The sequence below is a fragment of the Artemia franciscana genome, chromosome 16 (assembly GCF_032884065.1).
Source record: "Artemia franciscana chromosome 16, ASM3288406v1, whole genome shotgun sequence".
Lineage (NCBI taxonomy): Eukaryota > Metazoa > Arthropoda > Branchiopoda > Anostraca > Artemiidae > Artemia > Artemia franciscana.
Window position 1 is genome coordinate 32,545,729 of NC_088878.1, and position 25,221 is coordinate 32,570,949.

At 32.0% G+C, this 25,221-nt stretch overlaps 1 protein-coding gene across 2 annotated transcripts in view; it reads right to left on the reverse strand.

The window, feature by feature from the left end:
• Window positions 1-6,111: 6,111 nt before the first annotated feature.
• The window catches only part of LOC136037356 (choline transporter-like protein 2), a 113,602-nt gene continuing 94,492 nt past the window's right edge, over window positions 6,112-25,221 (reverse strand). For both annotated transcript variants that reach the window (XM_065720052.1, XM_065720051.1), the window contains 4 exons: window positions 22,805-22,946; window positions 19,882-20,034; window positions 15,173-15,398; window positions 6,112-10,621 (listed from right to left, as the gene is read on the reverse strand). In XM_065720052.1, coding sequence (XP_065576124.1) covers window positions 10,521-10,621; window positions 15,173-15,398; window positions 19,882-20,034; window positions 22,805-22,946 — 622 coding nt within the window. In that variant the 3' untranslated portion in view covers window positions 6,112-10,520. The remainder of the gene's footprint in view (window positions 10,622-15,172; window positions 15,399-19,881; window positions 20,035-22,804; window positions 22,947-25,221) is intronic.

Genomic DNA, 25,221 nt, shown 5'->3' on the forward strand with positions numbered 1-25,221 from the left:
GAATGAAAACTTGACGCTGAACATGCCCTAATGGTGTGCTGCATGTTTGGGGCAATACAAAAAGGGAAACAAAAGGAAAAGAAACATATGACAGCTGAGGACTTCAAAGATGTCACTGGTCTATGAAACAGGGTCAAAAACCATACATGATTAATCTCCTCTGACTGCTTCGAAAAAAATGAACATAGAAGCAGAAGGAAAACTTGGTGCTTAACATGCCATAATGGCTTGCTGCATGTTTAGAGCAATAAAATAAGGAGAAACAAAAAAAGAAGACAGATCAATAAAAATAGCATAAACATATCTTTACCATCTAGAATAGATAAAACAGATGACATCTAAGGACTTCGAAGATGTGACTAGTCTATGAAATAGGGCCAAAAACCATTTATGATTAATCTCCTCTGGCTGGTTCGAGGAGTCCTCAAAACCAAATTATTTCAGGGAAGTTTTTTTGGTTTAGGAAAGCCAACATAAAGGCTTTTGTATCGTTAAAGGGAAAAGGTACAAATTCTGCCTTGTTTAAATGGGAATAACACCAATAGTAAATGCAGAGTCAAAGTCCGTTGATTTTTTAATTAAAATGGAATAGTTGTGAGCATCAAGTCATGGCTAATTGTAGAAAAAGCCAAGACAGATAGTCCAATTGAGTGAGAAGAAAAACCTAGCATTAATTCCCCAATCATTGCCGACGTTACCACCTCTCGCTTATGCTACATCTCTCATGTCACTCCACAATGTCAAACCAGAGTCATATCCCCCCTACAAATAAAAAGCAAACACAAATATAAGAAACTTATTAGTATTTTTGTTATTGCTTTTGTGGTTGGTCCCTCTAGAACAGTAGTTCTCAGCCAATTTCGGGCCATGCCCCACTCCGGCATTTTGAATATCCTAATGCCCCCTTGTTATTTTTTGATTTTTTTTGTTCAAAATTTTACATGTGTTACATGAATTTTACATGTATTTTAATGAAGCTTAAAAGGCCGAAGTCGTACAGTGGTGCAGAGGGAGGCAGGGGGCCCGCCCCCTAAAATTGGAAAAAGACCTTTTTACTTGTATTTAATAGTTGTTTTGTATTTTAGCTATGTGCTATGTTGAACTAGCAAGACTGACTGTCCGGTCACTTTTATTGCTCACCCCGAAGCTTGTGTTTTTCAGAGCTATTAAATAGCACTGCTAATTTTATAATTCCTTTTCAATGACTTTTTTTGAAATATTACTTTGGTCCTAGTGTCCTGGCGAATCCTGAATATTCCGATAGTAAACAACCTTGTTTTGAACGAATGGATTAAATACTCATAAAACTTGGATTATGTATTTGTTTTGCTTGCTGCCATTTATCTAGTGGGACTCTAAGGGCTCGGGAAACTTTGGAAAGAGTTTTCATCGAACCAAGATTTTTTACGTGGAAAGACAGTTCTAGTCTATTGAAACATCATGATGGTAGTAAAGACATAGAAATTGTATGTCAACATGGGTGGGATTTGAGATAATTAGTACTAATGCTTCGAGATGTGTAGCGAACGAACTAAGTCGGTCCAGATCTCAAGAGGTTCAAGAGAATAGAGATTATATGAAGTACATTTTTCACGCTATTAGCTTCCTTGGCTACAAAAGTCTTCCTTTGAGGTGTCATAACGAATCAGAAACATCCGCAAACTGATGTAGCTTTACTGAACTAATGGAGGAAATATCTAAACCCGCCGAAAAGCTCAAGGCCAAGTTACAGCACTAGTATCTTCACTATAGCAGTAATTAGTACCAAAACGACGCAGTTATACCGATGGGAAATGCCTTGCGGCAAGATTTCACTTCAGAAGTAAAATCAATTAATTACTTTGCCATTCTTGTTCACGAGACAAAAGATGTTTCTAGAAAAGAACAATTAGCAATCTCACTCAGGTACATATCAAATGGAAAAGTAGTGGAGTGAATAATTGGCTGCTATCACGTGCAAATATTAGATGTTAAAAGCTTAAAAGCTTGTTTGAATTCCCATGCTCATCGTGGTCTACTACCTGACCTTGAGAGCCACCCTACTGAAGGACCAGTCACTAGACTCCGACAAATAAAAAATAATTGTCCACAGTTAATGACTTACCCAGCCTCTAGTACCGAGAGATATTGCAAATCATTGGTCCCTTATTTTACTCGGTATTTTAATAATATTACCTTGACGAATATTTAATGCTTGGTACAGTTTGTTTCAGGTATTTGCCTGTGAGTGTTTTTAATATACCAACTATTTATATACTTAATTATCTCGAAATATTCTATATAAACGGTCGGTATTTTAATCGTGAAAATAGGTTCTTGACTTATATTTATTTTTTATGACTCCTTTTAATTTATTGACCTTGAAGCAGCACTTGCTGCCTTATTTTTTTTTGTGTATGCGTTGCTGTTTATTTGTTTTAAGTCTTTTTTTGTGTTACGACATGCTCATGTTAGCTCCAGCTATTGCAGTGAATAAAATGTATTCCGTTCTTCTACACGAGACACTCCAAAAGCTGAGAATTATTATGAATGAAACTTCAGCAAAACATAGCAGAACTCTTGGCTTTATAGGGTTTCCAAGGATCAAAGTCTCCAATATCCACTACCAGTATTCGTAACAAGAGAAGTCAAGCCATTTTCACTTTTCCCAAAGATTCTTTCAAATTCAACAACCGGTAAACGCAACATTAGTCAGCCAGTTAAATATGGTTCTGGTAAACGATTTCTTCCGGTAAACAATACGATTTCTGTACTTCGAGGTGATAGACCACTTCGAGAGCGAGATGGACCAACGTCTCATGCAAAGTATGCCTCTGTTCGACGCTTTTTCTGCCTTCTACCCTTCTAGTTATGATCTTCTCGAATGTTCAAAAGTTGAAAGGGTATTGTATCTTTATCAAGTGATTCTCAATGCTGATAATTATGCCCTAGAATACCTCCTTTCTCTAACAAAGTTGCATCTTTTGAAATGTTACACTTTAAAAGTGGATCTACTCCGAGCTACCGAAATTTTATCAGACCTACCAATTACTTACTCTGCAATCCAAAAACCGATGAAGCTAGTTTCTACCTTACCTGAGACCACTGCCAGAAATGAACGATTCTTCTTGGCATTAGGGCGTGTGAAGGATTATCCGCGATCGACAATGGAAAATGACAGATTCAGTATTCTCATGATCATGGCCGTTGAAAATGAAGAGAAACTGGATTTGAATAGATTAGCCGACAATTTATCCAAATAGGAAAGTCACTGCTATCCCACGCTTTAAGCATGGTTGCTCAATGTTGATTTGTTTTGTTTGTATTTTCTTTTGTATTTTTTGTATTTTAGTTTTTATTTTTTGTATTTATGTTTTTGTTTATTTTTTATTTTAGTTTTTTGTATTTTAGTTTTTTTGTATTTTCGCTAAAAAAAAAGAAAAAAACCTTGTCCTCCCTCCCTATATTTTCGTGAATTAGCGCCACCAAAAGGCCACCAACTTGGTATCTTTATTGGGTGTTCTTCTAGACGTAAATAGCGACTATTTCCCTATTGTTTCCAAATTTTGTCTGTTTGGTGTTCTTCTAAGCATATTTTATAATAATAAAAAATATTGTCTGAATGCAATACCTTTTATACAATGTACAACGTCATTACAATACTCTCATGTACATAATTTGCTCTTTAAATGCATTTGAATGTGATGTTATTATCACATGAGAAAGGTTTTTTCAAAATTGAAGCTTTGAAGCATAATCAACTGAAGGTACATGTCCTGCCCAGGACCCAGCACAATATTGCTAAGCCCCACCGATGGGGCATGCATCCTACGTTGGGAATCACGGCTCTAGAAGGTAACACTATAAAGCTCCGGAAACTTCTTTAAAAAACTCTAAAATACTTACTTATATCATTCCTAAAAGCCCATCACTTCACTTTACCCCTCCTTCAAATATGCAAATAAATTGCCCATATTATATATACTCCATGAATTTTCTATGGGGCAATTCTTTTCTTCATTTTAGTTTAACGGCAAACAAGCAACGTCAATAGCAACAAGCAAAGGGAAATTCATGGAGCGTATATAACTTGGGCTATATCTTTGTACATTAGGGGAGTAGGGTAAAGTAAAGTAATGCACTGTTAAGATTGATGTAACAAGGTATTTCAGGTTTCTTTAAAAGTAGTTTTCAGAATTTGATAGTGTTTTCTTCCGAAGGGCCAACTACTAAGTCTATTCTATATTTTGTAATTATATAGCCAAGTTTATCATTTTTTGAAAAAAATTCATACATTTGCCATTCTTGGTCCCCCCCCAAAAAAAAACAAAAACCATGTGCGTAGTTTCGTGCACTTGAAACAACCAATTCATTTAGTTAACTGAACAACAGGAGATAGTTTAGCTACTGAAAGAGCTAGAAACCGAGTAATAGTAGACATAGCGTATTGTTTAAATAAGTTGGTTTTCAAAAAAGTGTAATACTACACATTATTAAGCAGCAATATTCTAATTTATGACATGTACGCACAACTTAAGAGATAAAGAGACCTTCGAAAATTGAAGACATTGCGGTATATTACTATGTCAAAAGTTAGTACCTCATCATTAAAAAGCTTCTTTACGCTTCCCCAGTTAAAACTGCCCTTTAATTTCATTAGTCGAATATTTAGTATATAGTGTACCTGTACATTAGGGGAGTAGGGTAAAGTAAAGTGATACACTGTTAGGATTGATGTAACAAGGTATTTCAGGTTTCTTTAAAAGTAGTTTTCAGAATTTGATAGTGTTTTCTTCCGAAGGGCCAACTACTAAATCTATTCCATATTTTGTAATTATATAGCCAAGTTTATCATTTTTTGAAAAAAAATTCATACATTTGCCATTCTTGATTTTTTTCACCCCCCCCCCCCCCCCCAAAAAAAAAAAAAAACATGCGCGTAGTTTCGTGCACTTGACGCACCCAAATCATTTAGTTAACTGAACAACAAGAGATAGTTTAGCTACTGAAAGAGCTAGAAACCGAGTAATAGTAGACATGGCGTATTGTTTAAATAAGTTGGTTTTCAAAAAAGTGTAATACTACACATTATTAAGCAGCAATATTCTAATTTATGACATGAACGCACGACCAAAGAGATAAAGAGACCTTCGAAAATTGAAGACATTGCGGTATATTACTATGTCAAAAGTTAGTACCTCATCATTAAAAAGCTTCTCTAAGCTTCCCCGGTTAAAACTGCCCTTTAATTTCATTAGTTGAATATTTAGTATATAGTGATATTAATTGCTGAAAGCTCATCAGTTCAAGATTTTATTTTACTGTAGTTTTATTTTTATCTTAAATGTTGTTATAATTAAAAAAGTACTATTACAGTACTTAGTACAAACGTACCCCAAGTACTAAAGGTGGTCTTATGAAATTTACATCGAACATGAATTGAATCTACAGTCCATCAAAATCAGCAAAATTTTACGTCGAATATTTAGCAAGTTGAAACTCATCTGGTTCACAAATCTATATACCACAAGTTTATCTGAATGCGTCGAACGTGTATCGTATTTTCGTAAGTCAATTAAGTTTACCATTAGTTTAGGAGAAACAAGTAGCCCCACTGTTTTTAAACCTGGCTGGTTTAAAAATTTCATATGTGAAATTTCAAACCACTCAAAAAGACAAAACAAATTACGAACTATCTGATTGGATCTACTGTGTGAAAATTTAAGTCACTAAAAAGAACGAAAAGTGTTGGAATCACAAAGTTAAAAGTAAACTCCCTTTCTTTGTGGTTTATGTAATCCCAAAACTTTATAGCCAATGATAGAAAAGTTGAGGTTAACATGGGTCGGACACATTATACGGATAAGAGATTGCCAACGAAAGTCCTTGTCAACCAGCCGTCTAGAGCCAAAAGGAAAGTGGGTCGTTCCCCGAGTGAGATGGGAGGATGTCGCAAGGAAAGAATTAAAAGAAATGGGAACTTTTTGGTAGAGTGTACAGAGGAGTGGGACAGAGGAGGAGCGTGCGTAGCTGTGTTGGCCTCAGGCAGCTTGGTGCTGCAGTAACTTATCGGTAGTAGTAGCAGTAGTACGGTCTACGAATGAATCGACTTTTTCTAGAATGAAGTAAACATATCTGCACACAATTTTATTAGAAAAAAAAGACACACATGAAAATTGAATGAACAATCCTCTACCAAAGAATATACACAACTGTAAATTTACGAATTAGCCAGCAACCACGTAGAAAGCCTAAAAAGCTAAATTGTCCAACATTCTGGCTTTTAGACCAGACACTAACACTCTGGCTTTATGAAAATGGAAGTGGCAAGAAAGATAAACAAGTCTGCTTACGCGGGATTCTTGGAACACAATCAGGTACTATTAATTTTTGGTGCTTTTCAGGTAGGTAGAATCATAAATAAATTAGATAACCATAGTGTAAAAAAAAATTCACGTTTAGTCCAGAAGGAACTATCATCGCTAACTCGTGTACTCGGAAGCTCACTAGATCGAAGTGGCTAAAAACCAATTGCTGCTTACTAATTAAATTAAATGAAAAGGAGAAATCCGCACATGGAAACTGCTATTACAACCTGCCTATTAAGAGGCCTTGTACCATAACGAGTGGCAACCCTGGCAACCCTTGAGGTAAAAAAAAAAGGGTATTTGTGCTACGTCGAATTGTGAATAATAGTACCATTCTGAAATTAATTCATTGTTATATTTTTTATTATCAAAAGACAAAGAGTTTTCAATGTTTTACCACGAGGCAAAGTCCAAATTATAGATTGAAAATGACCTTAATTAATTGCTAATTAAGAGCCACTTTTAAATGCGCGCCAAGAAGAAAATTCGGTTATTTAACGAATTTTGGGTGGAAAGTCACATAGCCATTTACTTTTGTTTGATGAATTACGATCAATGACAAATTTTAGAGCTCACTTCTTTGGGAAGCCAAACTTAAAGCCATATTTTTTAAACAGCTGAAACCCAACTCACAGGAAAGTAAAAATTGAAATAAAACCTCTCTATAATTGAATTACAGAATAATTAATTAATTAGTTCCTTTCTTATTAAAGTTTACACCCTTATCTGCTGCAAGTTAATCTTTAACTATAAATTAAGTGCACTTATTTTAATCTGAGCCAAAAAATCTTTGGCTTAGCCGAGATTTCAGGCCATAGATTTTTTTAAATCAGACTTGAAAAAAACAAAAAATTCTAAGTAAAATTCTAAGCCCTTAAAAAATTAAGAACTTCCAGTAGAAATTAAAAAATATATATATATATCTTTACAATTTCTCGTGTTAAAAGAACGAGTAGTACGCCTTAAACTTATTTCAATAAATGGACACACCTTTTGAAACCAGCCGTGTTAAACCAATCTATCCTAATGTAAAACTATGTTATATAATGTATAAAATTACTCTTTGTATAGTATTGTTGAATTTGTGTTCCTTAAGTACTTTAGGTTCAAAAGTTGAATTTACGGTCGAAATCAAATCAGGAGAATTTTAAATGTTACTTCGTAATTATTTCAAAAATCTATAAAACTAGTTGGATGGATTTGATGAAAAACGTCAAAAGGAGATAAAAATTTAATCTATTCTAATAAAAAATCTATTATGCAAAACTAAATTATATAATGTATACAATTGTCGTTTCAAGCTCTCTTAAAAACTTCGCAGTTGCTTAAATATAAAAACAAATAGGAAACGTAGAAAAGATTATTTGAGCTTAAAAACATTCTGTTAATCATTTTTGTATCTTAATTAAGTTTTTCAGAGGGCGATTTTAAAGCCCTAGACAGCTAAATTTCTTCTTTACATGAAGAAAAAGGAAGTGCTGTAATTTTGTGCCAGTCAAAAAAAAAAAAAAAAAAAAAAAAAAAAAAAAAAAAAAAAAAAAAAAAAAAAAAAAAAAAAAAAAGTCGTTTAAACCGTAGGGAATCGTAAAAAAATTCATACTTCAGAGAGAAGCGCAGAGGCCCCCTTCCCAAAATAGCTGTCACGTTCGGCCCCACAATCCTTATCTCTGAGGGTATCCTCATGACTGGATAAAGCTAAAAATCAACCTGGTGATTCTCAACCTTTAACTTTACAAATAAGGTTAAATACAAAAAGCTCATTTAATGAGGTTATCTTCTGAAAGGCTCAACTGTGAATAACTAAGCAACAAGTTTCCTAATAATGGCTAACATATAGAAAGAGCTAGTTGAACGATTCAAAATCATAGGCACGTAAATAGCACACCGTTTAAAGCAGAAAAGCATTGCGCTTTCATAGTTTCTCATAAATAAAGGGAATGGCACTATAAACTACCACTTTTATTTCAAAGATTTAAATACTAAATATGAAAGCAATAAATGAATAACGAAAACGCTATACAGAAGTTAATCTACATCTGTTTTCGTTTTGTAGAGATAACCAACACATTATTTGAATTGAATGCGATTGATCATTGAATAAACTTGAAACTCAGCTATTTTTTCAAACGAATCGGCAACCATAAAACACAAGATGTTTACAAACTCGCAACGATTTAAGGCATGTAATATTAAAGAAAATGGCAAGTATATGGAGCCAGAATTAACATTCCATCTTCAGTGCATCAAGACTGTTCAATACACACACACAAAAAATAAAGACAAATTAACAAATATTCTTGATTTATTATATATATTTTATATGGACGAATAGGCAATAATAGTTATTAGAATGGGTGATACCAGTTACTAAGTCACCAGTTAGACCTAAAGCTCTAACACTTGCAAATTGTTCTCAAGTTACTTCCACAAAACTCTGGTAGCTCATCACTCAATCATTTTGAAGTCGTTTGACAGGTGGGTCAAATTGGGCCCACCAGACCTGCCCCAACCCCCCAATTTTATCGCAAAAAGTTAGGCAGGCTGTCCCTTATTTGACCTAGAGCCACGCAAATATTTTGAATCTTTATGATTTGGAGACCAAATTGGTACCCACAACTTTACCAAAACCTCCATTCAAAGATCCAAACAAAAAAGAAAACTAAATTACAATCAAAATAAAGCAATACCAAATTTAATTAAAAAGATATTAATCTACAATAGTTACACTTCGAAAAAATATTATTGGTAATTGCTTTTATTTTTTTGTTTAATCTTCAATTTTAGCTGCTTAGATATATTGTTTTTAATTCCAATTTTGCCTTGATTGTTTCATTTTACGTAATTTTTGATTAAACAAATCAATTTGTTTTATTATTTTACAAATTATTTTACTTGATTATAAAACAAACTATTTATGTAGATGTTTATTATTATGTATTAAACAAAACAAAATGTTTTAAAATTCATAAAATAAAATATTTTACTTAATTATTACCTTAAGTATTAGTAATTGGCTTGATTCCTAGCAGAATTCGGCTTAGATTTCATAAATGACTACTTCAATATCTGATTTTAATTCCAATTTCAACTTGATTATTTTACTTAAGTATCAAGCAAATTATTTATGTATATGTTTATTGTTCTGTATCAAACAAACAAAATGTTTTTAAATTAGTAAACAAAACATTTTACTTAATTATTACCTTAATTATTAGCAATTGGCTTAATTTCATGCTTTAATCTTTGACTGCTTGAATATGTGGTTTTTAATTCCAATTTCACCTTAATTATTTTGTTTTGGTTAAGTCTAACTAAACAAATTAATTTTGTTTATTATTTTACAAATTACCCCAATTATTAATTTATAAAACAAACTATTCATGTATATGCTTATTGTTATGCATCAAACAAGACAAAACGTTTTTAAATTAATAAAACGAAATATTTTTTTAATTATTACCTTTACTATTAGTAATGGGCTTAATTTCACTCGACTTTAATCTTTGGCTTCTTAGATATCAGGCCTTTAATTTTAATTACAAATCAATTACTTTATTTTCTATTTATATTAGTCAGACACAAAATTTGTGTAAAAATATCAGCCATTTTCTTCTTTACTATCTTAGAAAACTTAATAAGAAATAGATGTATAGAAAATCTGATATTTTATTTATCATTGTCATTTAAATTTATTGTCATTAAGAATTTTGAAAGTAGAGCTTTAAATCATTTTTATTATCATACTATTCTAAGATTATACTTTAGTTACTTCTTTATTTTGGATCTTTCTTGTTGCTAGGTACTTTATTGACGTTACTAGTACAACATCTAGAGCATCAATGTATCCAACAAATTATCTGAGTATACTTAATAAACTAATTTTAATAAATAACTTAACTAAATTTGCAAAATCAAACACTTGGTTTATTTTTATTGTTAATGGTGCTTCAAGTTCATATTGAAAAAAAAGAAAAAATAGCTGGAGGACCGAACGTGTTGTTTGCGTACATTTTCCTGTGAACATCTATACTGTATGAACATATATTGAATATATGTTCTTAGTTTATGAAAAATGGCAATATTCCGAATAAAAGAGTAAAAAGAAGCCATTAATGAGATACATATGGAGAAAATTGTGAAAACACATAAGAAAGTGATTAAAAGAGCAAAGCATTAAACTGCTTTCATGTTTCGCTTTCCAAGAATCTCCATTAAATCCTTTGACATGTAATAAGGTCGATCTTCACTTCCGTCATTATTTTCGCAATCGATCACTAAAAAAAAGATCAATCTCAAATTGGGGAAATGAATGAAAATTATATTATAATAATATCGATTATAGAAAATAGATTATAAAATATAAAGATTATAATAACCTCGAGCTAAGATTAGTATGCTCTTTAATTAGGCCTTGTGAGAGGATTAGCAGTATCTTGTAAGATTAGATTTATTAAACAGTTCATTCTAATGTTGTTCAAATCTTCTCCGAATCTAAGGTTTATTCCTCACTGACCACATTCACACTCAGAAGCGTCATGCGAATTAATTCATATTTTTATTTGTTAATTAGTTCTAAATTAGTTCCATTTTTACTCAGAAAGCCTGTCAGACGAAAGGCAAGAAAAAAAGCGTATACTCTTTTGTTAGGATCGGGGAAATTTTTTGGCCCCTTTCCCCATACACAAAATTGATAGTACCCCCCACCCAAAAAAGACAAATGAACCTCCTAGATTCTTTAACTGGATCCCTAATCCCCCTGGCAAGACGTACTTACCAAAGTACATACTAAAACTAAATATAAGAATTAAATATAATTATAATTAAAAACATTTAAATATTTAAAATTAAATATAAACTTCTTCACACTTTAATAAAAGCTACTGAGTGCAAGCAATATTTTTAAACTGTAGAAAATATTCGCTTGCCTTCAGGAAAAAGCAAACAAACAAAACAAAAATGGTTAACACATAAGTCGTGTCTTTTATCAGTCAAAACTGTCACTGACAACCCTGTTGAGGTTATACCCTGTATGAGGTTACACTTTTAAGAACTTACTAAAAAAAAAGCCAAAAGCTTTGCAGAGCCTTTTTCAGTTCATTTCTTTCATAACTTTAGTACCCTTTGATCAAGAACTAATTGTAAACTTCTCGATATAGGCCTCTGAGTATCATTTCCCAAACTTACCAAGAATAATCACTATGAGATAACAGTTCGCATCATACAAAGGGAACATCAACTTCTAAGGTTGGGTATTCTCCGGGAGAGAATACTGAGGTGATATGAGGCGGTGAGGGTATCTTTAGCTTTGGGTTGCATTATGCAGACGCCTGATTAGTTACACACACTTACTGACTATATAGGTAGAAAAACTTTCATTATTATTCAATAATTACTTACTAACGACTACACATACATACTATCTACAAAACTTTATAAAAACATTCTTTTTTAGTAAAAGTAATTTAGTACAGAAGTTTTAAAAAATGATTTTTAAAGAAAAAGAAGAGCGATTACAAATTGAAACGCTGGTTATAAACGCCAGGCTTTAACAAAAATATGACGGCCTTTTAGTCAAACACAGTATTGAGCCTACATGTCTAGTAAATGGCTTCTTGAATATGAGCCTCACATTACAATACTAAACATACATTTCTAATCTGCAAGTATTCCTTTAGTTAATTGTGACTATATTTTGAAGAGGTGAAATAACTGATAATCTATCAACTGATTCTTGGTACCATCGATACCATTAGAACACACCGATGACAATTTACGATATATAAGACTAATAGATTTGTTGGTTGTTATACTATCTATTTCAGTATATTTAGTTGTTTTTTTTTTATTTTAAGTGTTGCAGTTATTCATTTATATTTATTTATTTTAGATACATAATATTTATTTTACTACATTTATTGTAATTATTGTTATCTACTTTATTGTTTTGTGAGACTAGGTCCCCAAGCAGTAATAAAAAAGTAAGTAAAAAAAAGTAAGTAAGACGGCACTAAACTCTTAAGGTCCAAACCGGCGGTGCTGATTTCCGTTTCATGGCCCTTCAGCCAGGAAGTGCAACGGGGGGTTGGGGTCAACCACCCTGTGCTTTCACACACCCTTCCGACTGATCTTTGATCGTGATGCACCGTGATACCACTTGGCCATGTGATGCACCGTGACGCACTGATGATGGCCGTGACATCACGGTCACAGCACTGAAATTTCACAAAAACTAATTTTTCTACTTTTAGGACTTTGTTTCAATGCTCGCTGTAGTGACCATAATAAGACTTGATAGATACTCTCCTAATGGCAAAATAAAAACAGATCCATCCCTTGGGGGTGATTGAGACGGGGGTGTCAGAGGAGTTTTGCAGGGAGGCACTTTTTTATTCTTCTGAAAATGGTCTTTTGACCATTTGCGTAAAGAGAGAATTGATTTTTCAACTGGCCAACTGATTTTCAATGCCTTTAAAATTCGTTGACTAATTAAAACTAGATTTGTGGTTGAAAATATAATGATATGAAAAGATAGTTTGGAATTTTAGGCCGTAATTTCAATTGTTTGATTCTTTAATGAAAAGAGAAAAACTATTTGATATACATTTTATTTTCAGTGTAACGCAAATGACACTAGCCTTTAAGGGGGCACGGGGGAAGAGTTGTAGGTCAGCGTTGTCTACTATATCTGGTTTATGGTAGACAGAAACATTTTCGATTAATTTAGCTGAAACTGATCGCCAGTGTGAACCTAAATTATCTTAAAAAAAAAAAAATAATTACAACCAAGATACCTTAGCATCAATTTAGAAAATAATCATATGACTCAAAAGTAAAAAAATCCAAAACGTAAAATTTCATAAGATTCATGATTCAAGAATAATTTAAAAAGACATTGTCAAGAAATAAGTTTAGGGGTAGGCACGATGTTTATCCGCTACATTTTTTTTTTTTTTTTTTTTTTTTTTTTTTTTTTTTTTTTTTTTTTTTTTTTTTTTTTTTTTTTTTTTTTTTTTTTTTCTAAGATAGAAAACCGAGAGGCAGTATCGCATTTCTAGGACTAGATTTGAGATGAGGGACGAGGTTATTGAATGAGGTTAGGTGACAGTGATCATTAATAAGTAATCTGCATGGCAGTGCTGAATACCGTCATTATTTCTCAGAAAAACACAAAAAAAAACTTTTTTCTTTTTTTTTAGCTGGATATAGGAAACATACCAAACGATACCAATCTACGTTGAGATCATTTTGGGATCCCAAAATTAGCGCAAGATTTCTGTTAATTAATGTAATTGCAAAATAACTTTACCAAAACCTTCTTCTACCATTGATCTTTTATTTAGTTGGTAACTTGCCTTTGTGAAGTTTCACAGCCTGGTATACATACAGTCATGTACGTTTGTTTCAGAAATGGGACACATCACAGCTCCACAAGCAGATGTGGTCAGCGGAGTGAAATATTAATTCCCACCACAGCCAAATCCATCGGTAAAAATTCGTCATTACGCACGCCCGAACGGGGAGCCATGGCTAGCCATGGATGTGGTCAGCGGGGTAAAATGTCAATTTCCGCCATCCCACAGACAAATCGATCGGTAAAAATTTGTCATTATACACGCCCGAACGGGGAGCCATGGCAAGCCATGGATGTGGTCTGCCGAATGAAATATTAATTCCCACCACAGCCAAATCCATCGGTAAAAATTCGTCATTACGCACGCCCAAACGGGGAGCCATGGCTGGCCATGGATGTGGTCAGCGGAGCGAAATATTAATTCCCACCACAGCCAAATCCATCGGTAAAAATTCGGCATTACGCACGCCCAAACGGGGAGCCATGGCTAGCCATGGGTGTGGTCAGCAGAGCGAAATATTAATTCCCACCACAGCCCAGTCCATCGGTAAAAATTCGGCATTACGCACGCCCAAACGGGGAGCCAATGAGAAATGTCAAACAGCAATGTCAAAAATAACATAGATAACTGTATGTATGTCTAGCGTGTGATAATATTTCATCGTCTATTACAGCTAGAGTCGTTTCGACATATGCGTATATGAATATTTTGCCTGAGTCACCTAGGGAAATGAGAAATGTCAAACAGCAATGTCAAAAATAACATAGATAACTGTATGTATACCTAGCGTATGATAATATTTCATCGTCTATTACAGCTAGAGTCGTTTCGACATATGCGTATATGAATATTTTGCCTGAGTCACCTAGGGAAATGAGAAATGTCAAACAGCAATGTCAAAAATAACATAGATAACTGTATGTATACCTAGCGTGTGATAATATTTCATCGTCTATTACAGCTAGAGTCGTTTCAACATATGCGTATATGAATATTTTGCCTGAGTCACATAGGGAAAAGGGTAGTGTCGGTTGAAAATTTTGAGGATTTTCAACTCTGAGATTCTGTATTCTCTGGTAAGAAGAATTTAATGCCAAAAAGTTGGGGATAGGATTCGGGTATCTTCCCTAGTCATAACTTCCATTTAGTTAACATTCCTTGACCCCCTCCTTCACTAAAAATCCCAAGTACGGGCCTTTCACTCCACTACTGAGTATTTAGCAGGGGCTAAAGGGGGGAGAGACCACCCCTTAGATCTTCAAAAATACCTATTTTTAGGTATTTGCAATAAAAAGAAAAGGAAGATAACCAATAAAATCAACAAAATCCCGCCCCTCCTATAGATTTTCGCAAATGGGCACTCCTGGCATTTAGCGACTGTTTTACACATATATCAACATTTAGTTGTAGCAATGATACAACAGAATGAATTTACTGATTTTAGCGGCGAGGTATAAAACAAAAAAAACTTACGGAAGCTCAAGAACATTGTATCAACGGCCATAGCATATACCCCAAAGAAGGCTCCAGTGATAAAATACGACCCAATGACAATGACCACTATAGGGACGATTTGGTAGGACAACTGTGGTAGCTCAGAATTCAGTTGTGGCACTCCTCCTGTCAATACATAGTTGGATAGGATTCCAATACCAATACAGATAACCAAGCGACCAATTAGGAGCATCAAGTCAGTAACCTTTAAGAAAATTAAAATATCAGTAATGAAAATTAAACTAATAGTAATGTGCGACCAATTAGGAGCATCAAGTCAGTAACCTTTAAAAAATTAAACTAATAGAAATGAAATTTAAACTAATAGTAATGAGCGGCCAATTAGGAAGTCAGTAAAGTAAAAAAGTAAATTAAAGTAAAAGTAATGAAAATTAAACTAATAGTAATGAGCGACCAATTAGGAGCATCAAGTCAGTAACCTTTAAAAAATTAAACTAATAGAAATGAAAATTAAACTAATAGTAATGAGCGACCAATTAGGAGCATCAAATCAGTAACCTTTAAGAAAATTAAAATATTAGTAATGAAAATTAAACTAATAGTAATGAGCGACCAATTAGGAGCATCAAGTCAGTAGCCTTTAAAAAATTAAACTAATAGAAATGAAAATTAAACTAATAGTAATGAGCGACCAATTAGGAGCATCAAATCAGTAACCTTTAAGAAAATTAAAATATTAGTAATGAAAATTAAACTAATAGTAATGAGCGACCAATTAGGAGCATCAAATCAGTAACCTTTCAGAAAATTGAAATATTAGTTATGAAAATTAAACTAATAGTAATGAGCGACCAATTAGGAGCATCAAGTCAGTAACTTTTAAAAAATTAAACTAATAGAAATGAAAATTAAACTAATAGTAATGAGCGACCAATTAGGAGCATTAAATCAGTAACCTTTAAGAAAATTAAAATATTAGTAATGAAAATTAAACTAATAGTAATGAGCGACCAATTAGGAGCATCAAATCAGTAGCCTTTGAGAAAATTAAAGTAAAAGTATTGAAAATTAAACTAATAGTAATGAGCGACCAATTAGGAGCATCAAATCAGTAACCTTTCAGAAAATTGAAATATTAGTAATGAAAATTAAACTAATAGTAATGAGCGACCAATTAGGAGCATCAAGTCAGTAACTTTTAAAAAATTAAACTAATAGAAATGAAAATTAAACTAATAGTAATGAGCGACCAATTAGGAGCATCAAATCAGTAACCTTTAAGAAAATTAAAATATTAGTAATGAAAATTAAACTAATAGTAATGAGCGACCAATTAGGAGCATCAAATCAGTAGCCTTTGAGAAAATTAAAGTAAAAGTAATGAAAATTAAACTAATAGTAATGAGCGACCAATTAGGAGCATCAAATCAGTAACCTTTCAGAAAATTGAAATATTAGTAATGAAAATTAAACTAATAGTAATGAGCGACCAAATAGGAGCATCAAGTCAGTAACTTTTAAAAAATTAAACTAATAGAAATGAAAATTAAACTAATAGTAATGAGCGACCAATTAGGAGCATTAAATCAGTAACCTTTAAGAAAATTAAAATATTAGTAATGAAAATTAAACTAATAGTAATGAGCGAACAATTAGGAGCATCAAATCAGTAGTCTTTGAGAAAATTAAAGTAAAAGTAATGAAAATTAAACTAATAGTAATGAGCGACCAATTAGGAGCATCAAATCAGTAACCTTTAAGAAAATTAAAATAATAGTAATGAAAATTAAACTAATAGTAATGTGCGACCAATTAGGAGCATAAAGTCAGTAACCTTTAAAAAATTAAACTAATAGAAATGAAAATTAAACTAATAGTAATGAGCGACCAATTAGGAGCATCAAGTCAGTAACCTTTAAGAAAATTAAAATATTAGTAATGAAAATTAAACTAATAGTAATGAGCGACCAATTAGGAGCATCAAGTCAGTAGCCTTTAAAAAATTAAACTAATAGAAATGAAAATTAAACTAATAGTAATGACCGACCAATTAGGAGCATCAAATCAGTAACCTTTAAGAAAATTAAAATATTAGTAATGAAAATTAAGCTAATAGTAATGAGCGACCAATCAGGAGCATCAAATCAGTAACCTTTAAGAAAATTAAAATATTAGTAATGAAAATTAAACTAATAGTAATGAGCGACCAATTAGGAGCATCAAATCAGTAACCTTTAAGAAAATTAAAATATTAGTAATGAAAATTAAACTAATAGTAATGTGCGACCAATTAGGAGCATCAAGTCAGTAACCTTTAAAAAATTAAACTAATAGAAATGAAAATTAAACTAATAGTAATGAGCGACCAATTAGGAGCATCAAGTCAGTAACCTTTGAGAAAATTAAAGTAAAAGTAATGAAAATTAAACTAATAGTAATGAGCGACCAATTAGGAGCATCAAATCAGTAACCTTTAAGAAAATTAAAATATTAGTAATGAAAATTAAACTAATAGTAATGAGCAACCAATTAGGAGCATAAAGTCAGTAACCTTTAAGAAAATTAAATTAATATTAATGAAAATTAAACTAATAGTAATGTGCGACCAATTAGGAGCATCAAGTCAGAAACCTTTAAAAAATTAAACTAATAGAAATGAAAATTAAACTAATAGTAATGAGCGACCAATTAGGAGCATCAAGTCAGTAACTTTTGAGAAAATTAAAGTAAAAGTAATGAAAATTAAACTAATAGTAATGAGCGACCAATTAGGAGCATCAAATCAGTAACCTTTAAGAAAATTAAAATAATAGTAATGAAAATTAAACTAATAGTAATGAGCGACCAATTAGGAGCATAAAGTCAGTAACCTTTAAAAAATTAAACTAATAGAAATGAAAATTAAACTAAAAGTAATGATGCGTGGTATAGTACAATACCACGCCACTATAATCCGCTAACACTCGAGGCTGGAATTGGGGAGAGAATTATCCGGCTCTAACGATTGGTGCTCTTATTTTAAAAATTGACTAAGACCTCTGGGTCGTACTTTACAAAAGTATATCTTTCAGAAAATCTCAGTGACATGTGACACACACACACACATGTATATATATATATAATATATATAAAAATATATATATATATATATATATATATATATATATATATATATATATATATATGTATGTATGTATGTATAATGATCTCCCTGTACCGATCTACCCTATTGAACACTCTTAGACAGTACTTAGGCAAAAATAGTAAAAATACTAGAAAAATTAAAACTCTTGCCATTCATAGGTCAACAGCTATACTGCTATACAACAGGTAAACCGAACAAGATTTCAAATAAAGCACGCTTCAAAGAGGACCTCTTGCGTGGAGGAGCGCATTCTGAGACATTCTGTTGTATTATTGTAAATCTATACAATATACTGTACATTTCTATGCATTCTATATTTTTGTATTTATATCATTCTATACATTTCCTTTTGCATTTCTGATGAATTACTGCCGACTATTTTCCATTTCTATACATTTTGCTTTAAACTTTAAACAATGTGTTCGAAGATCCTTTTTGTATTTCTAGCATTTATACTTTACATTCTATACATTACGTTCTTTTGTATTATTTTACATCTATACAATACACTGTACATTTCTATGTATTCTATATTTTTGTATTTATGTAATTCTATATATTTCCTTTTGTATTTCTGATGAATTACTGAAGACTATTTCGCATTTCTATACATTATGCTTTAAAATTTATTCATTACGTTCTATTATACCATGTTATATTCTATAGATTATACTATACATTTCTATACATTCTATACTTTCTGAGCAAATAGCGATTAAGGCGCATCAATGACCCTTTGAATTTAGCTAGGAAATTTACCCTCGGCCTTTCAAGTTATTTTTGTCTCCTGCATGACTCACTAGCAGCCTACATTTTTCAGAGGCTAGCTAATTAGCAGATTCTTTAAAGATGTCTCGCAGTCTCTCAAACAGGAAAAAATATTAGCAGGACAAAAAGATATTGATGAATAGAATACCACCAGGATAGAAGCACTGAATTCAAAGAGGAAATAAAAATAAGAGGAAAGAAATAAAAAGAGGAAAAAGCTTAGGAAAAGGGCACTTATCTGATAATAAGGGCCAAGGACTTGAACAAACATCATACCCAATATGACACAAGCTTTTATGTGAAGATGCAGTTTCTTCCAAAAATTGTACTTTATTTTTAATACTATGTTCTTTTACTTACAAATAGCACGTAGATATAATGGTTTCCTTTCAAATGAGCCCTTAATAGCTCTCTATTATGTTCCAGTGCCCTGCTAGCAGTGAAGAAAACAAACAGGAAAAAAAGAGAACACATCTGGGCTACAAAAAAGTGAAATTTCATTATTATTCCAGTAGAGGGGCTGTAATTTTCTTGTATGGGGTTTTCAGCAATGTAAGTTCCAATTGTATACTTTTTTTCCGATTCAACACCATTTTCGAGAAGTTTCACGCTATTTTCCGAAATTCCCATAAATTCGTTTTCAAAATAACAGTTTACCCTTAATAATCGAAATAAAATCTACAAATGGTAAAATTTTCTTACTGCACAATTTTTTCCTTAAACACGCTCTTAGATTTTGGTAACTATGGGCCATGGTTCGTTTTTACTGAAACCATGAAAGGCGTCATTTGGAAACGGGTTAGAATCAGCTTACCTTGTCCAAAACCCAAACTCGAGCCAGATTACGCATAATCAGAGAAACGGCTTCCCGGGCTGAACTAAAGAAATTGGTTCCACGTATTGCTGTTATTATGTAAGCATTCCGGTTGATAAATCGCATGAATTTTTCAAGCATCCACAAACAGCACTGAAAACAGAAATAGTGTCCATCATATTAGAAAATCAATAATTAAACAAAAGAAGAATTAAAAGAAAAGAAGAAGAATATAAGAACAAGAAAAATGTTATGTTTTCTCGCAGATTTAAAAGAAGAAAAATACACGAAGAAGAAAAGAAAAGAACATACGAAAAACATTATGTGTCATCTCGCAGAATTGAAAGAACAAAAAATATATCAATTGTTATGTTTATGCAGCCAATTTAAAAAAAAAAAAACTATATTCGATTGCACTTGTCAACGTCACTAGATTATTACGTTAAGTAATTAGCGTGCGATGTTTTTCTTTTTTTTTTTACTATTTCTCCTATTTTGGACCAGAGAAATCCTAACCTGTTTTGAGCTCTGTAATTTTTGTCTTTTCTTTCATAAGACTTTTTTCTTCAAGGACAAAGATAACCAACTAAACAAAAGAGATTCTCAACATGGATATATGGCATAACATCAATCATGTACTATTTTTTAATTTACTAAGTTAATTGATTTAATTTACTTGATTTAATTACAAACTAATTTCATTCACTAAATTTACTTCCTTCAATCTCCGGATTAATGGTTTTTACAGCCAATTTCGTAAAAAAAAAAAAAAATACAAAGAAAATTCTACTATGTTCAATTGCTCTTGTCAACATCATTTACGTTAGTATGTTAAACAATGAGTGTACGATACTTTTTCGCTATTTTCTCGTGTTTTGAGCCAAAGTCCTTGACTGATATGGACTCTACACTTCTGAGCTTTTATTTCCTAAGCATTCCATTTTCAAAGCACAATAATTTTGCAAAAAAAGAATTGGTTACACAAGAAGATGGAAAAAAGAGAAAAAAAAAGATCCAAAAAAGAAGAATGGAAAAAAAGAACAAAAAAACCCAAAAAAGAAGAGGAGCAAAAAAGAGAACAAAGAAAGATCCAAAAGAGAAGAAGAGGAAAAAAGAGAACAAAAGAAGATCCAAAAAATAAGAGGAAAAAAGAGAACAAAAGAAGATCCATTAAAAATAAATCTTTAAATGATGCTGAAAGTAAAACTTTCTTGGCAATGTTCTTAAGGGTATGCAGTTACTAGCGTCGTATACAAAATTAAGTAAAGAATATGAAGTTCAAATAAAATTACATGTGGGCTAATTACAATTGTTGTTCAAAGAAATCCACGCTAAAAAAAAATCCTTAAGATACTATATGGATCCTTCAGAAGCCATTGGAAACCGAGATACTCTCTTAAAGTAAGAAAAAATCAGATTTATTAGAGTATCATCTCCGCCCTTGAAAAGATCAATAAGCACTTTTTTTCAGCATTAGTGTTATTTACGTTTAAGGCCATACTTTATGGCCTTGGAAACCTAGATACTCTCTTAAAGTAAGAAAAAATCAGATTTATTAGAGTATCATCTCCGCCCTTGAAAACTAAGCACTTTTTTCAGCACTAGCGTTATTTACGTATAAGGCCATACTTTATGGCCTTGGAAGCCCAGATACTCTCTTAAAGTAAGAAAAAATCAGATTTATTAGAGTATCATCTCCGCCCTTGAAAAGCACTAAGCACTTTTTTCAGCACTAGCGTTATTTACGTATAAGGCCATACTTTATGGCCTTGGAAGCCCAGATACTCTCTTAAAGTAAGAAAAAATCAGATTTATTAGAGTATCATCTCCGCCCTTGAAAAGATCAATAAGCACTTTTTTTTCAGCATTAGTGTTTTTTATGTATGTGCATTGTTATGTATCTATGTATGTTATGTGTATATGGTGTTATTTACGTTTTTTTAGTGTTTTTGTATGCCTTTTATGTATGAATACATATGTATACATAAATGCGTACATTTTCATTAGAAAATATTCATAATACTTTTTTTTTAATTCAATGTTATTATTAACAAATCTTATGCAAAAAGAAGCTGAATTAGAACCACAAAACATTATAAAAAGAAGTTTTGCTAAAAAAAAAAGTATTTCAGAAAAAAAAGAAGAGGTTCATAAGCTAGCCTTTTTATATATTTTCCAGACAAAAACTAACAAAATAAAAAGAAAAGACATATATGAAAAATACTTTCTTTCTTCTCTCTCTCTTTTACCTTTTTACTTATCTTTACTTCTTTCTTGCTTTTCCTTCACTCTCTTTTTTACCTTTGAATTTTATTTACTTCTTTTTCTCTTTTTTTGTTATTTTTGTTATCAATTCTTTACCTTTCATTGATTGTAAATAATCTATTCAACTCTTACTTCATTATTTCCGCTTTTATTTTGTGTCATTTGGCAACAAGTGTTATCTGGCATGTACACAGTATTTTTTTTCGGGGGGGGGGGGACAATGATAATAAACACGAAATTTATTGGATGACTTAACTATGAAGTCCCCAGAAATTCAGGATTATTTAGTATTTTAGGCGGGCCGAGTCCTGCACATTCGAAAAAGTAACCTAGGTTTTGGCTGATGGGATAGGTTTGTAACCTATAGTAACCTAGGTTTGGGGGATAGTAAAATTATTATACCAGGATAATTTTGTATTTCAGGCGGGCCAAGCCTTGTGTATGTTCCTGATTGTTGTATATATTCCTATTCTTGTCGATTTTTTTTTGGCTCTAATCAGAATACATTTTTTTTTCTAAATACAGAAAAAATAGTTTTGATTTTTTAAATATAATACATTTGTTTTTTAAGTTATGTTTTTAATAAATGTGCGTATTTTTTATTTTATATCATGCTGTTTATATTTTATTACATTTTTTCATATCCTTTGTTTTTTACCTTGCAGCAGCAAATAAGGCAGCGAGAGATCCAGTTGTCGTGGTATTTCTTCAGTTTTCTATCAAGCCACTCCAACATGGCACGTACAAACTGGATAATGGCAATGAGAAGAGATCCAAAAGCAAGTGTACCCAAATGATATCTAAAATAAAAATTTTACATTTATTTTGCATACTTATAAATTATACAAAATTGTATACTATAAACTATACAAAATTATATATAAGTTGTTGCAATAGACCGCCAATAAAAAAGTAATTAATGTATTAATGCAATTAAAAGTAAGTAAGTAATTAATATTTCACCAGAAGTTTTAGAATTAGCTAAAACTGACCTAAGGATCACCTGGAAAATGACTTTGAAAATGCAATAAATGACCTGAAAAAAAAAGAAACACTTATTGTAAATTTAGAATTTTGACATTTCTCAAAATTTTCACTTCCAAAGTAAAGTCCAACTTTCCTGACAATGAAAATACAAGTAGTTCATCTTCCTCTTTTCGGTAGTAAGAATAGGCCAAAAGTAAGCAGGAAACACCCAAGAAATATTTACTATAAATTTGGAACTTTCTCAGAAATCCCCTGCAAATATAATGTCGCTATATACAGTTAAATCTATTTTAACTCAATACATGGTACAACCGTCATGAGTGATAGAGAGTGGAATAATAATTATTATTTTATTTATTTTTTATTTTTATTTACATGTTATTATTTTTAATTTAGCTATGTTCCTTATTTATAACAGGTTTATTTAAGTTTTGAAGTTAAAAATTTTTTTAAGTAGTTGAGTTTCACGCGACCACAAATCTCAAAGGTTTCTATCCGGCGCGAAAGTGTTGTGTTTTTATTTATTTATGAATGTTCCGTTCTCGCCACTCCTGATAAGCCTACAGGTGAGGACTCCCTCCTTTCATAATTATGCCCTTCATATATAAAAATAAGTCTCCTTTATATCTGATCCATAATTACATGAACAATAAGTGATATTCGACTCCGTAAAAATTAGGTTTTTCGAACTGCTGGGTTTAGGAGCTACATTAAATACAAAATCATAATGTTACGCTTCCTTACAATTTAGTTGCGAAACAAATGAAAAGGAAAAAACAAAAATAATGAAAAAAAAATCAAGATCCGAATGCTCTGATTTTAGTCCTAGAAATTTTTTAACGAGAGATCAAAATGTTCCGTTTTTCTTACAATTTAGTTGCGAAACAAATGAAAAGAAAAAAACAAACAAGAAAGTGAAGATAGGCACAATCCGAAAGTTCTCATTTATACAATTTTATTACATTTTTCTTACAGTTTAACTGTGAAACAAATAAAAAGGAAAAAATAGGAAAACAAAAAAACCGCAATCCAAATGTTTCAATTTTATTCCAGGAAACTTTTTTAACGAGAGACCAAAATCTTAGGGTGCATTCCCAGTCGAATTATTACAATTAATGATGATAAGAGGCGGGGCTTCGTAACGTTTTTCTGTGCTAAATCGTAACTAACTACGACCTGGACGTGGAATGTCCATTCAGGTATGCAATTTGGAAATTCAACATTGGTAATAATATGCTAATCTTCAACAGCCCAAAGTCAAAAAGCTAATGAGACTTAATTAATCATGACTTTTGAAGTTGGAAATGCTCTGGAAGAACCAATGAGAAAATACATTCTTACATATCAATCTATACACTGTCAAGTATATTGAGGGCAATATTCTATACACAGAATTCAATCAATTTTCTATTTGGCTAAGACTTATTCCGTCCCACCTATCTTTAGTTTAACTTCTGACTAAATCAGAAATTATTAATTATTTTATAAACTTGGAAAAGAAAGTACCTAATGGGCGGGAACTAATTAATTAAAATTCGGTGACGCGGGTCAGATTTTAAACAAAACAAGTCATCATCATTAGGTAAGATCGCTACATGGAAAGCACCCTTAGCTCAAATAATTAAAAACCTCGACACAAGGCCGTATCCAGGGAGAGGTTAGGGGGTTTGAGCCACCTCCGCCGGAAAAGTTTGTCCGACTCGTGAAAACGTAACGAAAATGAATATAAACAAGTTTTTAATACGTTTTGTGTACCCCCCCCCCCGAAAAAAACTTTGTGAAACCTCCCCGGGAAAAAAAAATCCTGGATGCGAACCTGATGAATTGCAACCACCCAATGGTTAATCTTTCAGTATAAATATCTAAAAGAAGAAAAGATTCTCATACTCTCCATTAAAGATTTTTGGGACACATCAGTCACACACCTTTTTTACGTGACTCTGCCTTCACGCACGTGCAATGACAAATTTTTTGAATTTTATGATGTGATTATGGGATATCTACTTTTCTGACGTATTGGTAACTTCCCTTTCCGTGCGCTGTGATGTGCCCCATTTTTGAATCAAATTGTCGTTACTGTTTATATGT